The sequence below is a fragment of the Microcaecilia unicolor genome, chromosome 6 (assembly GCF_901765095.1).
Source record: "Microcaecilia unicolor chromosome 6, aMicUni1.1, whole genome shotgun sequence".
Taxonomy (NCBI): domain Eukaryota; kingdom Metazoa; phylum Chordata; class Amphibia; order Gymnophiona; family Siphonopidae; genus Microcaecilia; species Microcaecilia unicolor.
The window spans coordinates 121,482,009-121,505,990 of NC_044036.1; the positions used below are offsets into that span (position 1 = coordinate 121,482,009).

Genomic DNA, 23,982 nt, shown 5'->3' on the forward strand with positions numbered 1-23,982 from the left:
CCATGATATTATTAGAGTTAATATAATTGTGTATTCTATCAGCATCTATCACAGTGAACAGCTTATAGATTGTAATTTTTGTGAACATTACTCGGATCTCTTTTTGGAAGAAGAAATGGGTTTCATGTTATTAGCCATTGTAGTGTTAAGTTTGGCTGCCTGACCAATGGAGTTTTCTAGGTCTTGGTGGAATAATGTTAACTGAGCCAATCTACTACTACTACTACTTATCATTTCTATAGCCCTACTCAATGTACGCAGCCAAAAATTGGTCATTCCATCTGGGCCAGGGCTCTTCCAAATACACATGTAAATGATAGAATACTATAATTTATGCTCATTCTGGCTAACATCTAGGTGCAGGTATTTACACCAGCTATAGGGCTGGTTTAGGTGGCAATGCCTAAATGTACATAAGTTTTTGGCTTGTTACTTTAGTATTCTATGAAGAAAAATAGAGGTGAGCAATTGATTATTGTTGGGAGATTAACTGTGATGGAGTTGTGGATATGCATCTTATTATGTGGCAAGTGCAGTTTTCAAAGATCTGTTCCTGATTTTTGTTGATAGATATTTTATTCATCATGATGGGAAAATCATTTTATAGGTAAATGTGATCCATGTAGTTTTCAGGGAAAGGACTGCAAAAGTTTGATACGGTGTGTTATTGTGCAATGAAAAAATGCTCAAGAGTGAATTTTCACTAAGAATTTAGAAGTACCATAGTTCTAAGAAATAGGTTTGTGTGAATGTTCTACAAATTTTCACATACATACTTCTTCAGTATCTTGCTTATTGAAAACAGTGACCCTGAATGTTTCTCTTGGTGTCATAAATTGCCTTTTTTTTCCCCAGACATCTGCCACTGTTTATTCTCTGATCATTTTCCAGAAAGTTAAGTGTTGTCACGAAATACTGTTGAAGTATCATACAAAGCATGGAAAGAAATGCAAACTATTTTTTTTATAAACTTATCTAAATTTAAGACAGTTTGTAAACCTTGGTTGAGATTTTAATAATCAGATCCTATTCAGTTTTACATTGACTCTATGATGTTGGTATGGTTGTGTAACATTATTTCACTTTTCCATTTTCATTTCAGATAAGCTTTTTTGATTTGAATCTAAGTAGGTGAGCCCAACTATCGGTGTTTTCCCCGTAGTCATAGAATGGCGAAAGCATCGATAAATTTGCTGAAACTGAAGTGTCTATGTAGAAAACCTGAGTGTAGATGGTCGAAAGATAACACTGATCATTCAAGAACTATTTGGAGAGAAGCAGTAAAGGATTATAAAAAAGCTTTACTTTAATTGTGGACAGAAAATATTGTTTGTATTGTTTCCTTACACTCTTTGCGTTAATAAGTTTTTCTTTTGAATTGATGATGGATTGCTAAGTCACATTGGTTTATGAGTTATTGAAAATATTAATAAAGATTAAATAAAAAAAGCTTTAACATCTACAAGGAAAAGTTTCTATACTAGTATGATAGGAACTGATTATCTTAATATAAAGCAATTGTTTCTGATTGTTAATTCTCTCACTAAGGTTCCGGTTACCCAAAGTCGGTTTTAGATCAGACCCCTTCAGCAATTCAACTTGCTGATTACTTTCAGGGCAAAATTGTTAAGCTTAGAGCAGGGTTTACTGACATTATTCATGGTCCAGCTTGTGAATCCCTTGATTACTGCTTCACTGATGGTATACCTGAGGATAGAATTTGGAATAAGTTTTCTTCCATTTTATAGTGTGTCCTACTGTACAATGGATACCTGTCCTCCTTACCTGATGCAATCAGCCCCTCCATCCTTTCAAGTTACTTTATTTGATTGGATTCAGGTACAACTATCCCTTGGTAAATTTCCATTAAAATTTGGGGGAATAATTATTATCCCTATATTGAAAGATTTGAAACAGCGCAACTCTCTTATATCCAGCTGCAGACTGCTAACCTCAATACCATTTTTTACCAAGCTGACTGAGTAATTGGTGACTTTGCAATTGGAACATTATTTAAATATGCACTCTATTTTGCAATTTTCTCAATCTTTTTAGTACCAAAATGATGAATAGTTCATTACTAGATCATGCTAGGGGTTTTTAAAGTGAAGGCAAAATTACCTTGTTACTTCAATTTGATCTATCCTTGGCATTTGATCTAGTGGATCATACTATTTTATTGCAGACCCTTGAAGATATAGGTTTCATGGGGAACATATTAAGGGGTCCTTTTACTAAGGTGCGCTGAAAAATGGCTTGCGGTAGTGTAGGTGCAGGTTTTGGCGCACGCTGATCCATTTTCAGCGCACCTGTAAAAAAAGCCCCCTTTAAAATTTTTGCCGAAAATGGATGTGCGGCAAAATCAAAATTGCCGCACGTCCACATTGGGTCTGAGACCTTACTGCCAGCCATTGACCTAGTGGTAAAGTCTCACGCAGTAACTGGGCGGTAGTGACCTACACGCGCCAAATGCCACTTGGCGCTCGTCCGATACGTGTGTCCAAAAATATTTTTCGGCTGCGCGTATTGGACGCACACCAAAAATGAAATTACCTCAAGAGCCACGTGGTAGTCAGGCGGTAACTCCATTTTGGTGCACGTTGGGTGTGCATATAGCCTTATGTGGCTTAGTAAAAGGGCCCCTAAATTGGTTCCGTGACTTCTTGCCTCGTTTCATCCTTTGCCTGGAATAGACTTCCTGAACTGATACGTCAGGCCCCATCCCTGCCCATCTTCAAGTCCTTGCTCAAAGCCCATCTTTTCGACTCTGCTTTTGGCACTTAACCTAACCATTACTCCTCTATTCAATACCACTATCAATCTGTCTGATTTATGCATATGCATACCTTAATTGTCTTTAGCTGTTTAGATCTATTAGTCTGTCCCTATGAACTATTGTGTAATCAGATGTACTATGCTGTCCTAATTTGATTGTCTCTGTTGTTATGTCCTTTAGATTGTAAGCTGTTTTGAGCAGGGACTGTCTCTCTTCATGTTTGACTGTACAGCGCTGCGTAAGTCTGGTAGCGCTTTAGAAATGTTGAGTAGTAGTAGTAGTTTTTAACCTGATGTTCCTACAAGTTTAAGATGAAAGACAACTTATCCTCATTATGTCAAAACCCCTGTGGGGTTCCACAGGGATCTCCCCATCCCCTATATTATCTAATGGTTTTTTGCACTCCTGGGATTTCTGTTAGAAAATAATGGTTTTCTGCATTATAGTTATGCAGATGACATTTCTGTTCTCGATCCATTTAACTCTGTATTTGAAATAGATGCTTCTAAGGTGCACTAATGCATAGATCTACAGGATAAATGGAAGTCTGGCCATACGCTGAAACTCAATACAGAAAAAGCAAATTTTTTATGCTTTGACCCCAAACTTGATAATATTACTAAAACTATTTGTATTAATTGCGTTAATTATGAATTATTTCCTGTTATTAGGATCTTGGGTATTTTAGTTGACAGCTCCATTTCCATGGAGGCACAAATTGCTGTTTTAGTAAATAGATGTTTCCTTCTAATGCGTACGTCTAGTAGCGCTATAGAAATGATAAGTAGTAGTAGTAGTAGTAGTAATGAGAAAGTTGCATTGAATCTGCAACTATTGTGAAGTAGATCAATTCAATCTTCTAACTCTAGCACCTAAATTATTTGTATGCCCACTTTCAATTTGCTGCTTCTTCGAGGACCAGAAGGATCTTTTTTTTATTTCCCTCACCTAAGGGGAAGAAAAGATTAAAGTTATTTGAACTGACTTTGGCTTTTCAAGCTTCTAGATATTGGAAAGAATTTGTTGGTATATTTTCATCATCTCAGTCCTATCTGATCTTTAGGAGAAAGGTTAATACCTTCTAGTTTTGGACTTTTGTTTTGCAGAATAGCTCTTAATTTTTTAATGATTTTTCTTTCACTCTCCCAGAGGATTGTTCTGGTCTTTGAACTATTGTTACCTGCTTTGAACTGCAAGGAGTAAACGGGATATAAGACTAAATTTAGATTTAGAATGGGGGAAAAAAAAACATTAGCTTACACCAAATATGTTTACAGAGACAGATATGCAGAATACATTTCAAATTTTTATTGAGAAGCAAAGACGTAGGCCTGAAAGAAAAATGAGGAGTTAGTGGGAAATACATAATACATATTATAGAATATTCCTTAAAAGGTAAATACAATGTCCTGTACCTCAATAAAGATATAAAAAAAAAGGGTAAACACAATGAATAAATAATACAGGCCGTATCTTTGAGTCTGACTTTTCTTCCTGGGCTTCTTAGTTCCATATGCATCACGTTTCTGGGACCGTCTCAGCTAATGAAGATGGATTGGGTTTTCATGGAATAACTGCTTCTCTATAAACTGCTTATTCAGCATATGTGTGGACAAATTATTTGGAGAAAATGGGAAGCAGACTTCTTTTGAGGCCGTTTACATTTGACCCCAGGCACATTCTTAGTAGAACATGGGTGGTGTTTTGCAGTGTTCCGATTTCCTGTCTGTGAGAATTAACTGGCAACATCATCTTAGAATGCAAAATACAAACACACAATGGCATGTGCCACTACTGAAAGGGGGAGGGTGGATACCTGGAATGCTCTTCTTTGGTAGGTGGTGGGGACAAAAATGGTGACAGAATTCAAAAAGGCATGGGATAAACATAGAGGACCCCTATTTGGCAAAAGGGTGAATAAAAGTGTAGAGCATTTCCACTAAAAGCAATACTTAAATTACTTTCACACTTAAAAAAAGGCATGGGGGTTCACTTGCATGGAGCGGCAGTTACGACCCTTAAAACAAAATGGGAGGGGAAACCTGCAAAGAGTGGCAGGTATTACCATAGGCACCTTCCTAGGCAGACTAGATGGGCCATGCTGGTCTTACCTGCCATCATTTACTATCTAATTATTTTAGAATATCACAAGGAAACTATGGAATTTTGTTTGATTCTAAAATAATTTCCTCATTGAGTTTTCACAATTAAAAAGTCTGTATATACCTAACTACATTGCTTTAGTGACAACAAACCTAATATAATGTATAATAATATAATATAATAAATAAATAAATAATGATAATAAACCTAACATAATATAACATGTAACCTTACCCAGAAGTGCAGGATGCATACTGATGGATTTGCCCCTCTGAGGGGAGCTGTCCTTGAAATAATGCATCCAGCCCTCTTTACCCATGAGCCAATGGACCTGCCATAGTAAAGCAAGTGGCAGGAAGAGAGCTGCATATAAAAATTCAGAAAAAAAGGCGAATAACTTACCTGTAGAAAGTGTTCTTCGGGGATAGCAGGACATGTTTTCTCACATGTGGGTGACATCTCTCTAAGAGGCCTTTGGCAGTGTCTCACTGTGCATACACAGGTGTCTTCCCACCCAATGAGCGAGTGTGGGACCTGCAGTGCAATATTAGAGCTGAAGGAATACAAGAGAATACATGTCCTACTGTCCTCGGAGATATAGAATCCGGGGGATAGTGGAAGTGCTAGTATTCTAGAATCTCAGCATGCAAATAGCGCTTACATTTAGGTACTAAAGATTATAGAATAAGGGGACTTATGTTCAAGTGGAACAAGTTCGCAGTGAAGCTTTCAACCAGTGAATGAACAGTAAACTACCTGGTATGTGTTAATTCATGATTGGTGTAGGGCAAAGGCTCTCAACTCAGTCCTCGGGACACACCAAGCCAGTCTAGTTTTCAAGATATTCACAACAAATATGCATGAGACAAATTTGTATGCACTGCCTCCACTGTATGAAAATCTATCTCATTCATATTCATTGTGGGTGTATCCTGAAAACCTGACTGGTTTGGTGTGTCCTGACGACTGAGTTGAGAACCTCGGGTTTGGGGCAATGAGATTACATATCTCAAAACCATAAAGAATTAATGTATTAACTTAAAACATAAAGACAATTAATTTACTCCATAAGTAGTGTCCAGGACTAGCCTGCAACAGCTTAGTCCTGGATGTAATTTCCACTCTGCTGCAATGAGAATAAACCACAAAAAAGCGCAAGGAATTGGCTAAAGACACTGAGAAGAAAGCCTGTTGTCAGAGAAGCACCTACTGAGTAAAAGCATTATTTTTTGTGCTGAAGTGCCAGCAAATTGTACTTAGACGGTCCTCTGAGGACTTTATTTTGGAGCAAAGGCACTTCTGAAAGAAAGCTCTATTATGTCTTTTGGTGGAAAATTGTAAATTCTTTTGATGAGCTGTATTTTTGAATAAATGTTTGCAGTATATGACTTTGGAACCCTATTATGAAGTTTTCTCAACGAACTGAGCCAAGCTGGACCTCAGTCAAGTGTGAATTGGATTTTGTGGTGATTTACAGTCTAGAGGAGAGTATAAGTCATCTATGAGAATATAAGTCATCTTTTTAAGAACTATTTAATTTGAATTTTTGAAAAAACAAAAACCCACAGTGATGCCCATAAACTTTCAGACTTCAAATGGAGGTATCATAAGAGAACTCTGGGAAAAATATAGATGTTCATATCCTCATTGGGTCTTCTTATGAGAACTCAGAAAACATTACACTTAAATCAGGTCCCTAACTTTTTGAAACTTTTCAAACTTCATATCTATGCAAAAAAAAAACAAACAAACCCCACATTATAACACTTCATAGGCAAAAAAAAGTACAAAACCATCCTAGCATAAGCACAACTTATTTTATCCCAAGTGAAAATCAAAATCAAAAGTATTTCCCAGAACACATAAGCAATTCATAAATGACATTTGATTTTAAGGTGGCACCAACATGGCCAAATTTTGTTCAGTTTGTGAATATGAAGTGCACTGTCATTTTCAATTTCAGTAACTGGTCCTCCAAAATGTAACAGAGTATCAACATTAGATTTCTGATAATTGAAATACATTGAGTTTGTCTAAACAGTGTCAATTTTTTCAGAGGTCAGAGATCTAATCTGGATATAGCTGTGAATATTTTAGAACCATTGGTTTGAATTGAAGATGTACTGTATGATTCTAACCTAATAAACCCATTTAGAACCAACATTCACCATTTCAACTCCTTGGAAGTCGTGAGAAAAGTCTGCAGATACGGCTGCCCATGAGCTTCCCATGAATGTCCTGGGCACAGTCAGCCAAATATTTTTCTAATTTTTAGACCTTGATATTCCCATGCATGTTTTGGGTTCTGTGCTTTTTTGAAAAGGGGCATAAAAAAGCATACCATGCAGACTGTTGGAAATAGAGTCCATCATGTAGCATATATGCTTTTCTGAAGCTTTTAAGGACACACATTTTGATATGCACGTTCTCACTCACACGCCTTTGTTCCATCAACATTCCAACAAATATGAAGCCAGAGCCTGTGTTCATTAGCATGTCTCCCTCACTTCAAAACATTGATTATCCTGTTGCATTCTTCCATTGTTTTGGATATGAAATCAAACTCCCAAAATAACCTTAGGGATTTTTTTTGTAACAACTGATTACATATGATGGGAAACATTTCAGGAAGAAAGGTTGCATGCTAACAGAAGAAGAAGTGTGTTCCTTAAATTGTAAAACCACAAAACCCAACTTAACACAACCAATATGGTGTTTGAGCCTGTCCCCTAAGCAACTGACCAAACACTGTTAGCAAACCCTGTGCTAACGTACTTGACATTGATTAATAATCTTGATGCTTCTTTTTCAAACAGGGCTCTGTAAATAACAGAAAGACAAGATCTGAACAAAAGACACTTTTTTTGGTTACACAAAAAAATAACTGATAATATCTGCTCACATTGCAGTGCTTTTTTTTTTTTTTAATCATCCTTTGGCAATTCATAACAGTAAATGCAAGATAACATTTCAAGTGTTTGACTGATGAAATGCACTGTATCTCAGAACAAAAGTAAATATTTTACTTTGCAGTTAGAATATGTAGTAAATACAGTTTCCTAGTCATCTTCCCAGTCCAGTCCAGAAGAGTGGGCATTTGCCCTCCTACCAATAGATGGAGACAGAGACTATGAACTTCAGTGATATTAGTCCCCTCTACAATATAGGGTGATTTCAATTGCCTGACTCCTTTTCATTATGGGAGGAAGCAGATAAACACACCAGAAGGTCTGTTTCAACAAAAACCTATGCAGGGTACTCAAGCAGCTAATTCTCCTCCTTTGGTTTAATTTAAGAATGTAAAAATTCTGGAGAAAAAAAAGTCCTCAGTAACATTCACTAACTCCCTCTCTGAAACAGGAGTAAATGATACCATCACTGGTCAAAAAAGAAAAACCCTCCACTACATTAATTTGAGGCTAATCACTCTGAAAATAAGTCTTTGACTTTCCAATTGAATATAAAAGCTGCTTGTTTCTGCATAGCTTAGTGCAGAAACGTCCACTTTTATATCCAAAGCTCATCATACAAATACTTCAGCAACTGTATACCACACTTGTCTTTCTTTGAAAAACTTGCTAAAAAAAAAAAACTCCCAACGAGGTATCCCTGTTTCGCTTAACACTGCAACAGCGGATATCTCACTGGTCAGGGATACCTCATCAGGCATTTTTTGGTTGGTTTTTTTTTTTTTTTTTGCATATTGCTCAAAGGTGTTACATCATTGCTGAAGGCAAAGATGATAAGTTAAGTACCTGTATGATGAGCTTTGGATATAACAGTGGATTGTTCTATACTAAGCTATGAAAGCAAGCAGCTTTCATATTCAATTTGAAAATCAAAGACTTATTTTCAGAGTGATTAGCCTCAAATGAATGTTGTGGAGTTTTTCGTGGGGTTTTTTCGACCAATGATGGTTTAAATTTACTCCCCTCATCCACTGACCCCTTTGATTTGGACCATTTTCCACTACAAGTCCCAGAAGGCACCCAACATATTTAAACATTGTGTTTGGTGAATCAGCTGGGAGGCTTTTGTAGATACAGAGTGCTTTGGCATCGAGGGCATTTGTGCCAGCCATGGCACAGTACCCGTTACCTAAGGAGACCCAATCTGGAGAAAGGTCCCAGACATCACAGAGTCCATAGGCATAAAGGGCACTTGTGCCAGCCACAGCACAGCCCCAGCTGCTCGAGAAGACCCAGTCTGGAGAAAGGTCCCTGACATCACAGAGTGCTTAGGCATTGAGGGTGCTTGTGCCAGCCACAGCACAGCCACAGGTGCCCGAGCAGGCTCAGTCAAGGGAGAAGTCCTAGATGCTGGTCCCAAGTCGAACATTTGAGTTGGCACATACCTATCCGGTACAGACCTCGACATCAGGGGGAAATTTCTCTGGGGTCTTAAGCTAGACATGTACCTCAATGTTCATCAACACATGGTCATCAGTCAGGAAGACAAGTGCAGACTTGTATTTCCCATGGGGGGTACTTCACACAGTCTGATTTGGGACTTTCCTGGAAGTCTGAGGGGGATCTACAATACTCCTCGGAGGAGTTCTATGATATGCCATCTGACCTCTCCCTGCCACAAGAAAGGCGTAAGTTTACTCCTGAGGGCATATCTTTCACCAGCTTTGTACAGGAAATGGCAGAGGCCATTCCTTTCAAATTGAAGACTGTCAGCCTAGCTCACTGTTCTGGATTATGAATATCTACCAAGGCACTTCTGTCTGTCCAAATGGAACCTCATAAAATAGACACTGTGTAGAGAAACCTGAAAGGCCCAGTTACCACACCACTCCTTGGTGGTTGAGTCTGTCCTTGAGAATGCGCAGAGTTCGATGTCTCATAACTTTGCTCTTCTGGGCAAGGTGGTCCGATCCCTAAACTTCTCTGGGAGACAGCTTTATCAGGCCCTGATGCTTGTCAACAGCATTTTGGATCTATCAGTTCTACACTATTATTATCTACTGAGGTGCAGACTGCATTTTTGTTTGCAGACTGTCTTTCCATGGATAAGGCTGCTGAGTTCACAAGCTGAACCAGAAGTAGATTGCAGATAATATCTGACCAGAGGCACCTTTGATGTTTTGACATTACACCCAGCTTCTCTACTCTGACATGGAAATGCACACATTTTCCTGGTTGCATGTCTCAGATCTTGATGTTCCCTGCTGAGGAAATAACCTTTTGGGGGACAATGTGAAAGAGGTCACTGACCACATTAAGGATCACACAGACACCATATAGTCTCTATTTAGGCCACCTCCAGTTGCGTCCTTCTCTTCTGGGAGGTCTTTGGGCAGGCCTGGAAGCAGTAGTTACTACTCTCGCGGATGTAGATTTATCCCTTGTTACCATATTTCTCTGCAGGCCTAGTTCCAATGCTCCCTCCCACATTGACAGCATACCCAGAAGGCCCAGTCTGCTCCCCAGTCGTAGCCTGGACACCAAAGATGCCTTTGAAGTACCACTCTTGGAAGATCTGCCAGAAAGGGGAGGAAGCTGAATTTTTTCCAGGAAAGGTGGGAATGTGTAACCTCTGACCAGTGGATTCTTCACATAGACTAGCTTGGTTACACTCTGAATTGACAAAGGAGACCACCAGCTTTCCCACCAAGACCTTCATACCTCAGCTCTCTACACAAAGTAGTATTAGCAGAGCAGCTCTCCACTCTTTTCCATACTAATGCAATAGAGCACATTCCACCAGAGCAAGAAGGGACAGAATTCTATTCCAGGTACTTCCTTGTGACAAGGAACATGGGGGAATTTCCTCCCATCTTGGGCCTTGGGGCCATGATCAAATGCCTAGTCATAGAGAGCTCATGATTCAGGTGACAGATTGGCTATGTTCTCTGGATTTTAAGGATGCATATACAGTACACTCACTTTCAGATTCTTCTGAGCCACAGGAAGTATCTTAGATGTTGAGTAGGACAGCGTCACTACCAGTACCACGCTCCACCATTTAGCCCCATGTCAGCTCCCAGGGTGTTTATGACGTGTCTATCTGTAGTCATGACATTGTTCCGCAGACTGGGAATCTATATGTTGCCCTACCTGGATGAGTGGCAAGTCAAGAACTCATCAAGGGAAAGTGTTCAGGTGTCCATACAGAGAATTATTTGACTGCTGTAGCTCCTTGAGTCCCACCTGTGCATTGCAGCCCTGCTGTACATGGTACAAGCTCAGACAGATGTTGAAGTGGTTGAAGCTTGGCAGATGTTGAAATGCTAGGCCACATGGCCTCCACAGTACATATTATGTGTCTAGCTTCTCAGTCGTAGCAAGTTAAGGAGAACCTAGCAGGTATCATCCAGATCTCCCCAGAGCTGACATAGTTGTTGTTCTACTGCACATTCCAGAATGCTTTGATCCTGAGATTACTATTCCAAATTTCACTCTGGGCTGGGGGACCCATGTAGACGGGCTTCACGCCCAAGGGACTTGGTCCACCTGAGAGACAGAGTACTAATTCAACTTCTTGGAGCTCTAGACGATTTGAAACTGTCTGATAGTTTTTAGAGATCAGCTGTCCAACCAAATTATGCTTAATCTAACAGACAATCAGGTAGCCATGCACCATGTGGACAAGCAGGAGAGTTTGGGATCCTACCCCTTGTGTTAGGAAACAGTTAGTATGTAGATCAGGGCCACCAGCCATGAAATGGTTCACCTGGTCATATACCTGGCAGGAAAAGAGAACAGCCTTGCAAACAAACTTAGAATGGTGATACAACCCCATGAGTGGTCTCTCAATATGGGCGTTGCCTGTCAACTGCCATCGCTTCCCCTCCTTAGGAAGGAAATCATATGCAAATGAGCTAACAGAGAGCAGCTCATTTGCATGGAATTTCCTTCATGCATGCCTGTTCCTTTCCGGATCAGTAAGGGAAGGGCTTTTTCCATTCAGTTAGTGGGACCAGTGCACTACAAATGCTGGCTCCTCCCACGACCAAATGGCTTGGATTTGGTCGTTTCTGAGATGGGCATCCTCACTTTCCATTATCGCCCAAAACCAAGGACAACCATCTCTAAGGTTGACCTAAATTTCATGAGTTGGGCGTCCCCGACCGTATTATTGAAATGAAAGATGGACGTCCATTTTGTTTTGGTAATCCAGGTTGCCCCGTCCCTTTATGGGGCCATCCTTAGAGATGGGCGCCCTTAGAGATGGGCAACCCCCCGTTCGATTATCCCCCTCTATGTTACCATCTAGCTTATTTTTGAAAGGGAAGGACGCCCATCTTCCGACACAAATCGGGAGATGGGTGTCCTTCTCCCGAGGTCGCCCAAATTGGTATAATCGAAAGCCGATTTTTTTGCGTCCTCAACTGCTTTCCGTTGCGGGGATGACCAAAGTTCATTGGAGTGTACCGAAGGCAGGACTGGGGCGTGGTTAAGAGATGGATGTCCTCAGCCGATAATGGAAAAAAGAAGGACGTCTCTGACAAGCATTTGGTTGACTTTACTTGGTCCCTTTTTTTTCACGACCAAGCCTCGAAAAGGTGCCCGAACTGACCAGATGATCACCGGAGGGAATGGGGGATGACCTCCCCTTACTCCCCCAGTGGTCACCAACCCTCTCCCACCCAAAAAAAAAAATTAAAAAACATTATTTTTTCCAGTCTCTATGCCAGCCTCAAATGTCATACCCAACTCCATCACAGCAGTATGCAGGTCCCTGGAGCAGCTTTTAGTGGGTGCAGTGTACTTCAGGCAGGCGGACCCAGGCCCATCCCCCCCTACCTGTTACACTTGTGGTGGTAAATATGAGCCCTCCAAAACCCACTGTACCCACAGGTAGGTGCCCCCCTTCATCCCTAAGGGCTATGGTAGTGGTGTACAGTTGTGGGGAGTGGGTTTTAGGGGGGGTTTGGGGGGCTCAGCACCCAAGGTAAGGGAGCTATGCACCTGGGAGCAATTTGTGAAGTTCACTGCAGTGCCCCCTAGGGTGCCCAGTTGGTGTCCTGGCATGTGAGGAAGACCAGTGCACTATGAATGCTGGCTCCTCCCACGACCAAAGGGCTTGGATTTGGTCGTTTTTGAGATGATCGTTCTTGGTTTCCATTATGGCCAAAAACCGGGGACGACCATCTCTAAGGTCGACCTAAATGTTGAGATTTGGCCGTCCCCGACTGTATTATCTAAATGAAAGATGGACGCCCATCTTGTTTCGATAATATAGGTTTCCCCGCCCCTTCGCCGGAACGTCCTTAGAGATGGACGCCCTTAGAGATGGTCGTCTCCATTCAATTATGCCCCTCCAAAAGGTAAAGAATTCCATAGTGGTAAAGAATTCCATAGCATGGAGATAGAAAGTAAAAACTGATGTATGGGTTGAGTCCCATCTAGCCCTAGATGACGGACGTGTCGTTGAGGGACCTGAGAGTGAGAGGAGTGTAGAGAATAACTAAGGATGCCAGATACACCGGTTAGTTATTATAGAGAATAATGATGCACCTATGGAAAGTCCACCCAGCTTGTAACCCCAAATGTAGGTTCTAAGACACCATTTGAGGTCCTGAACCATAGTTTGGGAAGCCCTGGTCTAGAGGAAGGGAGAGAGAGGTAGATAGGGGTGGGAGAAATGGCACTGGGAGTACAGGAGTTGTTACCTATTCCTACTAACATCAGAGACACAATGTACTAGAAAAAGAGTAGAGAGCTAGTGGGAGGAGTAGAGATTTTTCAGGGCACTAGAAATATGCTCCTGCTGTTTCTATCACAAACTATGATCAAAATGTTTTTCGTAGGTGGGGATGTTCAAGCCGTGGAGTACATTTGAAGTTACCGCCTATGCATTTGACCACAAAAACTGTTTAAATTGACCAACTATGAATTTTCCTTGAACTGCCAATGTCTTTTTAAATTGCAAAGTTGAAACAGTCACGTGAATATTATATCATACATGCCAACATTTGAATGCTATTAAGAGAAATATTTTTGGAGGGCTAAAATAATAATATTTATAGAAACAATCGTAATAATTCTGTTTTGAGTAATTAAAGCGAATGCCCAGTTGAATAGCTGACCATTCTCTGTAAAGTAAATAATAAAATTATTTTGTTCTTAAATACCCTCTCTTTTAAACTTGTAGGAGCATCATGATTCCATGTATCCTGTAATGTTTGCTGTGTTTGCATTTAGCCTAACTTCTCTTCTAAAGGGGGTCTTTACTAAAGCTTAGCTCGAGTTATCTGCAGCAGTTCCCATAGGCATAAAATGGGCCTTGCTGCAGATAACTCGAGCTAAGTTTTAATAAAAGACGCCCTTGTTTTTGCTTTGTTGGACAATCTGTATAATCAGTGATTCTACTGAAATTGGATGTTCCTTTTACATTTGATTCAAGAACTTTGGTCTTTCTGTAACTAAATAACAAGTAGGGAAAGCATGTAGAGCATGGTTCATGGAAGTCTTTCCAATAAAAACAAGTGAAGGACTCATGGTATAGCCTGGTACTGTTAATGGAATACAAATGGAGGAGCTGTACCCCTGGCCTGAAATTGCAATGATATCTCAAATTTTTTTTCCTTCACAGAGATTGGTCCTGTTACAATCACCACTGATCCAAAGAAATTTCAGTATGAACTCCGGGAACTCTATGTTCAGGTAAGCTCTTATATTTTTTAATATTTCAGATTATACCAGGACACATCCTGTCTGGTGACTTTTTAAATTCATATCTCTAGTTCAGCTGTTCAGTTTCATTCTAGATAACCAGAAGCATAAATAGTCTTTAATTGTTCTTACATACTGATTCATGCTACCTCTGTGGCAGAAAACAGCACACTTTAATGTTAAGATACTTCAATACAATGGTGCAGTGATGAACTGTAAATTTTTTTTAGCTAGGGCTCTTGCCAGCTATGCTGCATTTGATGAGATGTAAATATAGCTGGTCTCCAGAGGGAACTGTGTTTGCAGCTATAGACATTGTGGAGAGGGGAAGATCTCATCTTCCCTCCTTCTGTTGAGGGATCCTGAAGGGCAAGGGGAGATTGCTTTTCAAGGCTCTAGTTCACTGAAAGTACACGCAGAGCTTGCGGAATGCATTAAGCAGGGTGTGCATGGCATATGGGCACCAACATTCGAGGGGCACCAGAAACTGCCATAGTTACCCATGTGCTACGTTTCACTGGCCACTGCAACCACACACTACAGCCCTCCCAAGACCTACCTTGATCTTTGAAGGCTTACCTGGTGGTGTAGTGGCCTCTGTGGCTATGGGGGCAGGAAAGAATCCCACTCTTTCCTGCCCTCTGCCACTACTCCATCTTGGCTTTGCTCTTCTGTGCCGCGGGCGCCGCCGTATTTTAAAAATGGTTGCTGAGGCTTCCGGACATGGCCTTGCACTGAATTTCTGATTTTAATGCTGGCATTGGTCAGCAAAAAGCTGATCGCCACCAGCTGAATATCAGGCATGTGATGCTGTCTCCAGAAATCTGTATTTAATAAAAATAAAACTTTATTGGGTGATTCCAAAAAGGAATAATGTTCATTATTTAAAATTTAGAATTTAAAAAGGCATGGGATAAGCATATGGGATCGCTTAGGAACAGGAAGAATTAGGGGTTACAGAGGATGGGCAGACTGGATGGGTCATATGGCCTTTATCTTCCATCATGTTTCTATGTTTCTTATCCTCAAGGACAATAAACAGAACAAAACAATGAAGCTAAATAAAAGACACTGATGATTTTATTCTTTGGTCATCTCCTCCTTCCTCTGGACTCTGATTCCTCTTCTCCTAGGAGAAGCCTAGTGTTAAACCAGTGAGCTGAAAAGCAGGGAAGTCAAGATTCAAATCCCACTTCTACTCTTTGTAACCCTCCATTGCCTCAGATATGAACTTAGATTGTAAGCCCACGGGGACAGGAAAAACCCTACTGTAATTAAGTGAGCTACTACCAAAAAGGTGTGAGCTAAATACAAATCCTTTATTCATGATTCTTTTTTATGATGGGACTCAGGATCCTTTTGAATAATCTTCCATCTTCCTCTTTTCTCCATAGCAACTCCCCTTGACGTTGCAAGGTACATAAATCAGGCACCTCTCACTTTCTCACTTCTCCTTTGTTATGAGTTTCCTGAACCCAGGGAGATTCTAGTTTAGCAATCACCCCAAACATCTGGTTTAGGCAAATCCCAAGCTCTTTTGTACACATCCATGCTTGCAGTCTTCTTCTTCCGAAAGATAGTTCACCTCTGGTACTCTGCTGCATTCCTTGCTTGCGATTTCCTACTCTGGCAACTCACTGTCTACAGACTTCATACCACTTTCTGTCCTGGGTCAGAAAGGCGATGACACACAAATGCTCAAATTTTCCTCATTCCTATGTCCTCCACCCTCCATGTCCTTTTAAGTCTCCTCCCCTTATTTATTTGTTAACTCACAAGAGGATTGTGAAAAATTAGAAGAGGACCTTACGAGACTGGGTGTCTAAATGGCAGATGACATTTAATGTGATCAAGTATAAAGTGATGCTTGTGGGAAAGAGGAACCCGAATTATAGCTATGTAATGCAAGGTTCCATGTTAGGAGTCACCGACCAAGAAAGGGATCTCAGCGTCTTCGTTGATGTTATGTTGAAACACTCTTCTCAGTGTGTTGTGGCGCCTAACAAAGCAAATGGAATGTTAGGTATTAGTAAAGGAATGGAAAACAAAAACGAGGACATTATAATGCCTTTGTATCAGTCCATGGTGCAACCGTACCTCGAATATTGTGTTCAGTTCTGGTCTCCGCATCTCAAAAAAGATATAATGGAATTAGAAAAGGTACAGAGAAGGACGACAAAAATGATAAAGGGGATGGGATGACTTCCCTATGAGGCAAGGCTGAAGCGACTACGGTTCTTCAGCTTGGAGAAAAGATGGCTGAGGGGAGATATGATAGAGGTCTATAAAATAATGAATGGAGTGGAACGGGTAGATGTGAATCGTTTGTTTACTCTTTCCAAAAATTCTGGAACTAGGCTACAAAGTAGTAAATTTAAAACAAATCAGAGAAAACCTTTCTTCACTCAACGTGCAATTAAACTCTGGAATTCGTTGCCAGAGAATGTGGTAAAGGCGGTTAGCTTAGTGAGGTTTAAAAAAGATTTGGATAGCTTCCTAAAGGAAAAGTCCATAGACTATTATTAAAATGATGACTTGGGCAAAATCCACTGCTTATTTCTGGGATAAGCAACAAAAAATGTATTGAACTTTTTTGGGATCTTGCCAGGTATTTTTGACCTGGATTGGCCAATGTTGGAAACAGGATGCTGGGCTTGATGGATCTTTGGTCTGTCCCAGTGTGGCAATACTTATGTACCCTACATTTTCCCATACAATTTTGAGTTCAATGTGGCTAACAAGCTAAACATAAGCCATTACAAAATATGAAACAAAATATATAAACCCACATATATCAATAAGGAAAGAATTGTAAATATATAAAGACATTTTGTTTTGGTATCTTGCCAGGTATTTGTGACCTGGATTGGCCACTGTTAGAAACAGGATGCTGCGCTTGATTGACCTTTGGTCTGTCCCAGTATGGCAATACTTATGTAGTTATGTACTCATGTTCAGATCTTATATTTTGTTAACAAGTAATTCCACCATTTAGTACCTTGGTATGAAAAAGTAGCTGAATATATAGATTTATAAACTACTTTCTTAGAGGTTGGAAAATGAAGACGCAGGTAGTCTCTTGCACCAAAGATTGAATTGTGAGAAGGCAAAATAACAAGGGGCAACATATAGTGAGGGGCAATGTCATACAAAATCTGAAATATGAGAGCACAGAATTTGAATACAATCCTGGCCCTAATGGGAAGCCAATGCAAATGTATCAGCAGAGGAGTAGCCCTCTCAAAGTGTGGTACATGCATGACAAGTCTAGCTGCAGTATTTTGGACAGTTTGCAGTTTTCTTAAAATACATTCTTTATATCTTGCATAGATAGAATTGCAATAATCAAGTTTGGTCAAAACAAGAGATTGGACAAGTAATCTGAAAATATCAATTGAAAAAAAGGGCCTAATACACTTCAGCTTTCAAAGTAATTTAAAAGATTTAGTAACTACCGAGGACACCTGAGATTCAAAGGTTAAGTGCCGATCGAAAACAACCCCTAAAATTTTAGAGTGGGCTCCAAAGGATAAGAAATACAGTCAGTGCTAAAATTGCTGCATGGATCATGGTCAAACAGATTAGGTATTACCAAAAATTTAATCTTCTTCCGATACATTTTAGCCTGAATTCAGAGGCCCAGGATTCCATTAAATCAAGGCCAGTTTTAATCATATATAGAATTCCCTGGATGCCACCTCGAAAAGGGATGTAAATAGTGACATCATCAACGTAGATGAAAGGATGGAATCCCATTGACTCAAGTTTCCCCCTAGCAGAACAATCATAACATTAAATAATATTGGACATAGGGGTCAGCCTTCGCACACCACAATTTGGAGACCAAGGCAATGATAATGCCTCTGATACTTTTACTCTTTAAGACGTAGACTTCAGAAAGCCCTGAAACCAGGACAAGACTTTCTCACAAATTCCAAATTGGTCTAGTAAATTTAACAAAAGATGATGATCCATAACATCAAAGGCACTTGACACGTCAAATTGCATAACCAGGACCTTGTTGCCTAAACAAATTTTGTCCATGAAGGCAGAAACTGTGGTTAAAATAGTCTCAGTACTATAGCACAACCCACCTCTTTACCACTGCTTTTGACTCCCAACTCACTTACCTTGTCCTTTATCCTCACCTCTTTTTTCCCTTACCCTTAATTGTTCTGTCTGTTTACCTGTCTTATCTAGATTGTAAGCTCTTTGAGCAGGGACTGTCTTCTATGTATGGTGTACAGCGCTGCATATGCCTTGTAGCGCTATATAAATGATAAGTAGATAGATAGATAGATGCAGGAGACGAAAGCTGGAAAGAGAGAGAGCTGGGCTGCTAGAATTACTTCCATCACCTTGACCAATATGAGGATGAAAGCAACTGGCCTGTAGTTGGCAATATTGCTCAATGAACCTGAGGAACTTTTAGGAATAGGGGTAAAATTATAGAACCCCTCTTAGTTGGGAAGAGACCTTGAGTAAACAAGAAAGATATATGTTCCCTGAGAAATTCAATGAATATGCTAGGGGCATTCTTCAGAAGATTACTTGGACAGGCATCAAGGATACAATGGGATGAGGAATACTTTGAAAGGAGGCAGAAAAGAAGCCAAAGACCTCTTACCTCCAAAAACACCTCTACTTATAGCCTCAGTGACCTGATCACTCCTCCACTAGTCACCTCCCAGTGGGGAAAGCCAACTGCAAAGCACTTCTCCTTCCATTACATCACACCTATCTCTGCCCGGGCAATTATATTGAACAGGTCAACAACATTTGAAACACTGAAGCCAGTATAGAGCTCACTCCATCACTTTGTGACCTGGGTCAGATAAGTCTGAAGAGATGTCGATAAAATCAAGAAGCATTGCATCAGGAGATGGATTAATGATCTCTGCATGGGGGGAGGGGGTATAGGACAATACTGCAGAAGAATTTAATTGAAGGTTTGCCTATGATGGATGCCTTAGTAGAGTCAGAGATAAATAATTTTAAACTCTGCAAGTATATACTTTCTTTACAATTGAGGCAGACATATTTTTTTGCAATTTGGGTGATACTACTGCTGGTCAGATCTGAGGCGCATCATTCTTCAGGAATAGAAGGCACATACAGATATTTTTTTGGCTGTTAACAGCATTAACGGATACAGCAACAAAGAAAAAAGAAAATTAAAAATAGCATCTTTATTCATTCTAAATGGATATATTGGGTGATTCTTAGTCTGACAAAGTTTGTATTGGAGACTGACAACTTTTGTGCTACAGTATGTGCCATGGAGTAGCCTATCAGTTAGCGCAGCAGACGGAAAACCAGGAAAGCCGGGATTCAAATTCCATTTCTCCTTTTTCCTGTGGGTAGAGCCACTTCACATTCCATGGCCTTGGGCAAAAAATTTAAGCCCTCTGAGAAAGGAAAATACACTCAGCTACAGTAGGCACAGTAACTCAGTCTGGGTTTAGAAAAGTCAGCTAATAAACTAAATCCAAATCTATCTTAATTTACATACAAACATAAGCCCAATATTCTGTTTCCAACAGTGGCCAATTCAACAAGTACCTGGCAAGATCTCAGAACGGTAAAACAGATTTTATGTTCCTTATCCTAGAAATAAGCAGTGGATTTTCCCAAGTCCATCGTAATAATGGTTTATGGACCTTTATTTTAGGAAATTATTCAAACCTTTTTAAAACCCTGCTAAGATAACTGCTTTTATCACATTCTCTGGCATCAGATTCCAGAGTTTAATTACACGTTGAGTGAAGAAATATTTTCTACTGTTTTGAATTTACTACTTAGTAGCTTCATTGCTTGCCCCCTAGTCCTTGTATTTTTGATAAGAGTAAACAAGCGATTCACATCTACCTGTTCCACACCACTCGGTATTTTATAGACCTCTATCATATCTCCCCTCAGCAGTCTCTTCTCCAAGCTGAAGAGCCCTAGCCGCTTTAGCCTTTCCTCATAGGGAAGTCGTCCCATCGCCTTTATTATTTTTGTTGCCCTTCTCTGTACTTTTTCTAATTCCGCTATATTTTTTTGAGATATGGTGACCAGATTTGCATACAAAGGCTTTATAACATTCTCATTTTTGCTTTCCATGCCTTTCCTAATAATTCCTAACATTCTATTTGCTTTGTTTGCCGCCGCTGCATACTGAGCAGAGGGTTTCAACGTTATAGAAGGTTAGCGTAACCGGCTAACAACACGCTTAACATGCAGGTGTGTGCATTTACGCCAGCCACAGAGCCGGTGAAGTGTGCGTGCCTAAGTGTGGAGCTCTGCTTATGCTCCGCCCCTGTGTACACCCTCCTTGCAAATACAACTACTTAAGTTAAGTGGGTATTTACAGAATAGTGCTTAGGCACTGTACTAGCATTTATGTGCGTATTCTAAACATATATACAGGTAACGTGCAAGTGCCCTTCATGTGTCTTTCATAGGCACCTGAATCCCACTATTCCAGAACCTGTCTTTATAAATTAACCCCAAAATAGGCACCTATCTGGCCACCCTACCTAGATAACTTGTTATAAAATTATCATCTTTAGGCTTGGTAGACAAGGCACCAAACAGTGAATTTAGCAGTGCTATAGTTTTGTTTATAACTGGCTGCAAAATGCATTTTGACCCTTGAATGTGGTCCTATGAATAACTTTAGAGCTTTTGAAGTGAAGTACGACAACTGGTTTCCAATGATGAGGAAGAGCAGAAGGAAATGTCAAAATGTGTACAAATGCCATAAAGCTGGAGGGAATTCCTTTCAAGACTTTCAAGTGTAGCCAAAACCTGGTTCCACACGGCTCATAAAGCGATGCTAGAAAGTTTGACTTGAAGCAAAAATGCACTTTAAAATCATTGTTACAAATATGCTTTTAACAGTTCATCCAAATAAATGTGTGTGTGTGTGTGGGGGGGGGGGGGGGGGGGGGGTGGACAAAAGTAAAAATCTAGCTAGAAGCAATCTGAAAATCTGGAGGACACTTTTTTGCATTACTCCAAGATTATTACAGTGGAAGAAAGGTTTAGTTTCAGATTTCTACCATTTGAGCTACAATGTCTGCGTTGTTTATTAGAATAATTAATTGCTGGTTAGTGAAGGAGATGCAGATGGGAGTGCATGACTTTAAGTTGTCAGTGTTTGCTGGTGATTTGTTGGTACATATTATAAATCCAGAGAAATCTCTTGAATTTTTGATGGAGGAGTTTGACACATTTGGGAGTTTATCAGGTTTTAAACTCAATCTAGACAAATCGGAGGCACTGCCCACACAGTCTAGTGATCGTAAAGATTGGACTGGTCCTTTTCCTTTATGGTGGGGAGAGTATTCCTTTAAATACTTAGGCATCAACCTGTTGGCAAATCCTCTGGACTTATATTGCCTTAATGTTCTGCCTCTATTGAGGGATATGGAACTCCATTTAGACTGCTGCAGGGACCTCCAGTGGTCACTGGGAGGGAGAGCGACTTCAGTCCTTTTCCTCACTGGTTGTACATGTTACGGGTGTTGCTCCTACAGTTTCTGAAAAGGGATTTAATGAAGCCGGATAGAATGTTGAATACATGTCTGTGGAAAGGATGTGTTACAAGCATTCCTCGGCACATTTTAAAGAGGCATTGGCGGCACAGTGGAATGGGAGTACCTAACTTTGAAAGTATAGCATTATATATGGAGACTCGAGAAGGACCTAGTGAGTTCTAGTTGGAGTTGGAAGAATTCTTTCTGTTTACTGAGACGAGACGACTGAAGTAGTGCATTTGCATGGGTGGACTTTTTTCCATTCAGTGTGAATGACTGAGTGGTCACTGCTTAGAATGGGGCTGGATTTCCATTTCTTGTTTTTTCTCTTATCTTCTTACTTTCCTACACTGACATTGATTTTTCTGTCTTGTTTCTTGTCTCTCTACCCCCACTACTTCCGTGGTTGTTACCCATTTCCAGTTTTTACTTACGCCTGCCTTTCCCAGCTCTACTTTCCTCTGCCCCAGTGCCTCACCTCCTCTACCCAGTCGCTGTCCTTTTGTTTTGTCTTATTTCCTTCCCAGAGTTCCTGTCCATCAACTCTCACCCCTTCCATGGCCTTTTTAGTGACCCTTAAAACCACCACTGGTCTTTCAGCGGCCCCTTTATACCTATCCTACATCCATAGTTCCATTTCAAGGCACCCATAAATCATACACTCCTAACACCCCCCCACACACATAAATATACCATTCCCTGCCTGCCCAACTCATTTTCAATCCCTACCCTATGTCCACCAAAGTCCTCACTCACCCTCTCAGTTCTCTCTGAGTCTTCACACTTAATTTATTTTATTTATTTATTGCATTTGTATCCCACATTTTCCCACCTCTTTGCAGGCTCAATATGGCTTACAATACATCATGAGTGGTGGAAATATATTAAAAAATAGACAATTAGTGTTATAGAAGGATCTTGGGCAACATGATAATGAAAAAAAAACATAATAGTAGAATAACAAGAAGGATTTTGGGTAACATGTTGATGATAAACGTGATAGTAGTATAGCAAGCAGATATTGTAAGACAGTTCTGAATGTATGTGGAGGAGCTGTGTACATTCACATTGGTTGATCTTTTTGGTATGCCCTGTTAAAGAGATGGGTCTTCAGTAGTTTGCAGAAGTTCGTTGTTTCGTAGATTGTTTTTAATTTGCGCAGTAGTGCATTCCAAAATTGTGTGCTCAAGTAGGTAAAGTTTGACGCGTGCATTAATTTGTATTTTAGACCTTTGCAGTTAGGGAAGTGCAGATCAAGGAATGTGCGGGATGATCTTTTGGCATTCCTGGCTGGCAGGTTTATCAGGTCTGACATGTAGGCTGGTGCATCTCCGTGAATGATTTTGTGAACTAGGGAGCAGATTTTGAACGTGATGCGTTCTTTAAATGGGAGCCAGTGTAGTTTTTCTCGTAGGGGCTTAGCACTTTCATATTTTGTTTTGCCGAATATGAGTCTAGCTGCTGTGTTCTAGGCTGTCTGAAGTTTTTTGATTATCTGCTCTTTACAGCCGGCGTAGAGTGCGTTGCAGTAATCCAGATGACTGAGCACCATTGACTGTACTAGGTTACGGAAAATAGTTCTTGGGAAGAAAGGTCTTACTCTTTTCAATTTCCAATGAGTGGAACACCTTTTTGGTTGTGTTTTTCGCATGGTTCTCGAGTGTTAGGTGTCGATCGATAGTAACTCCAAGAATTTTCAGGGTGTCCGAAATTGGAAGGTTCAGATTTGGTGTGTTAATGGCTGTGAATTTGTTCTTGTTATGTTGAGAGGTGAGTATTAGGCATTGGGTTTTTTCTGCATTAAGTTTCAGCCGAAATGCATCCGCCCATGAATGCATGATGTGGAAGCTTTGGTTGATGTCATTGGAAATTTCCTTTAGATCTTGTTTAAATGGGATGTAGATCGTTATGTTGTCTGCGTATATGTATGGGTTGAGGTTTTGGTTTGATAATAGTT

At 40.3% G+C, this 23,982-nt stretch overlaps 1 protein-coding gene across 2 annotated transcripts in view; it reads left to right on the top strand.

Annotated features, from left to right (window-relative positions):
* HMCN1 (hemicentin 1) overlaps nt 1-23,982 on the top strand; it is a 672,624-nt gene that overhangs the window by 71,519 nt on the left and 577,123 nt on the right. For both annotated transcript variants that reach the window (XM_030206904.1, XM_030206905.1), the window contains exon 2: nt 14,423-14,493. In XM_030206904.1, coding sequence (XP_030062764.1) covers nt 14,423-14,493 — 71 coding nt within the window. The remainder of the gene's footprint in view (nt 1-14,422; nt 14,494-23,982) is intronic.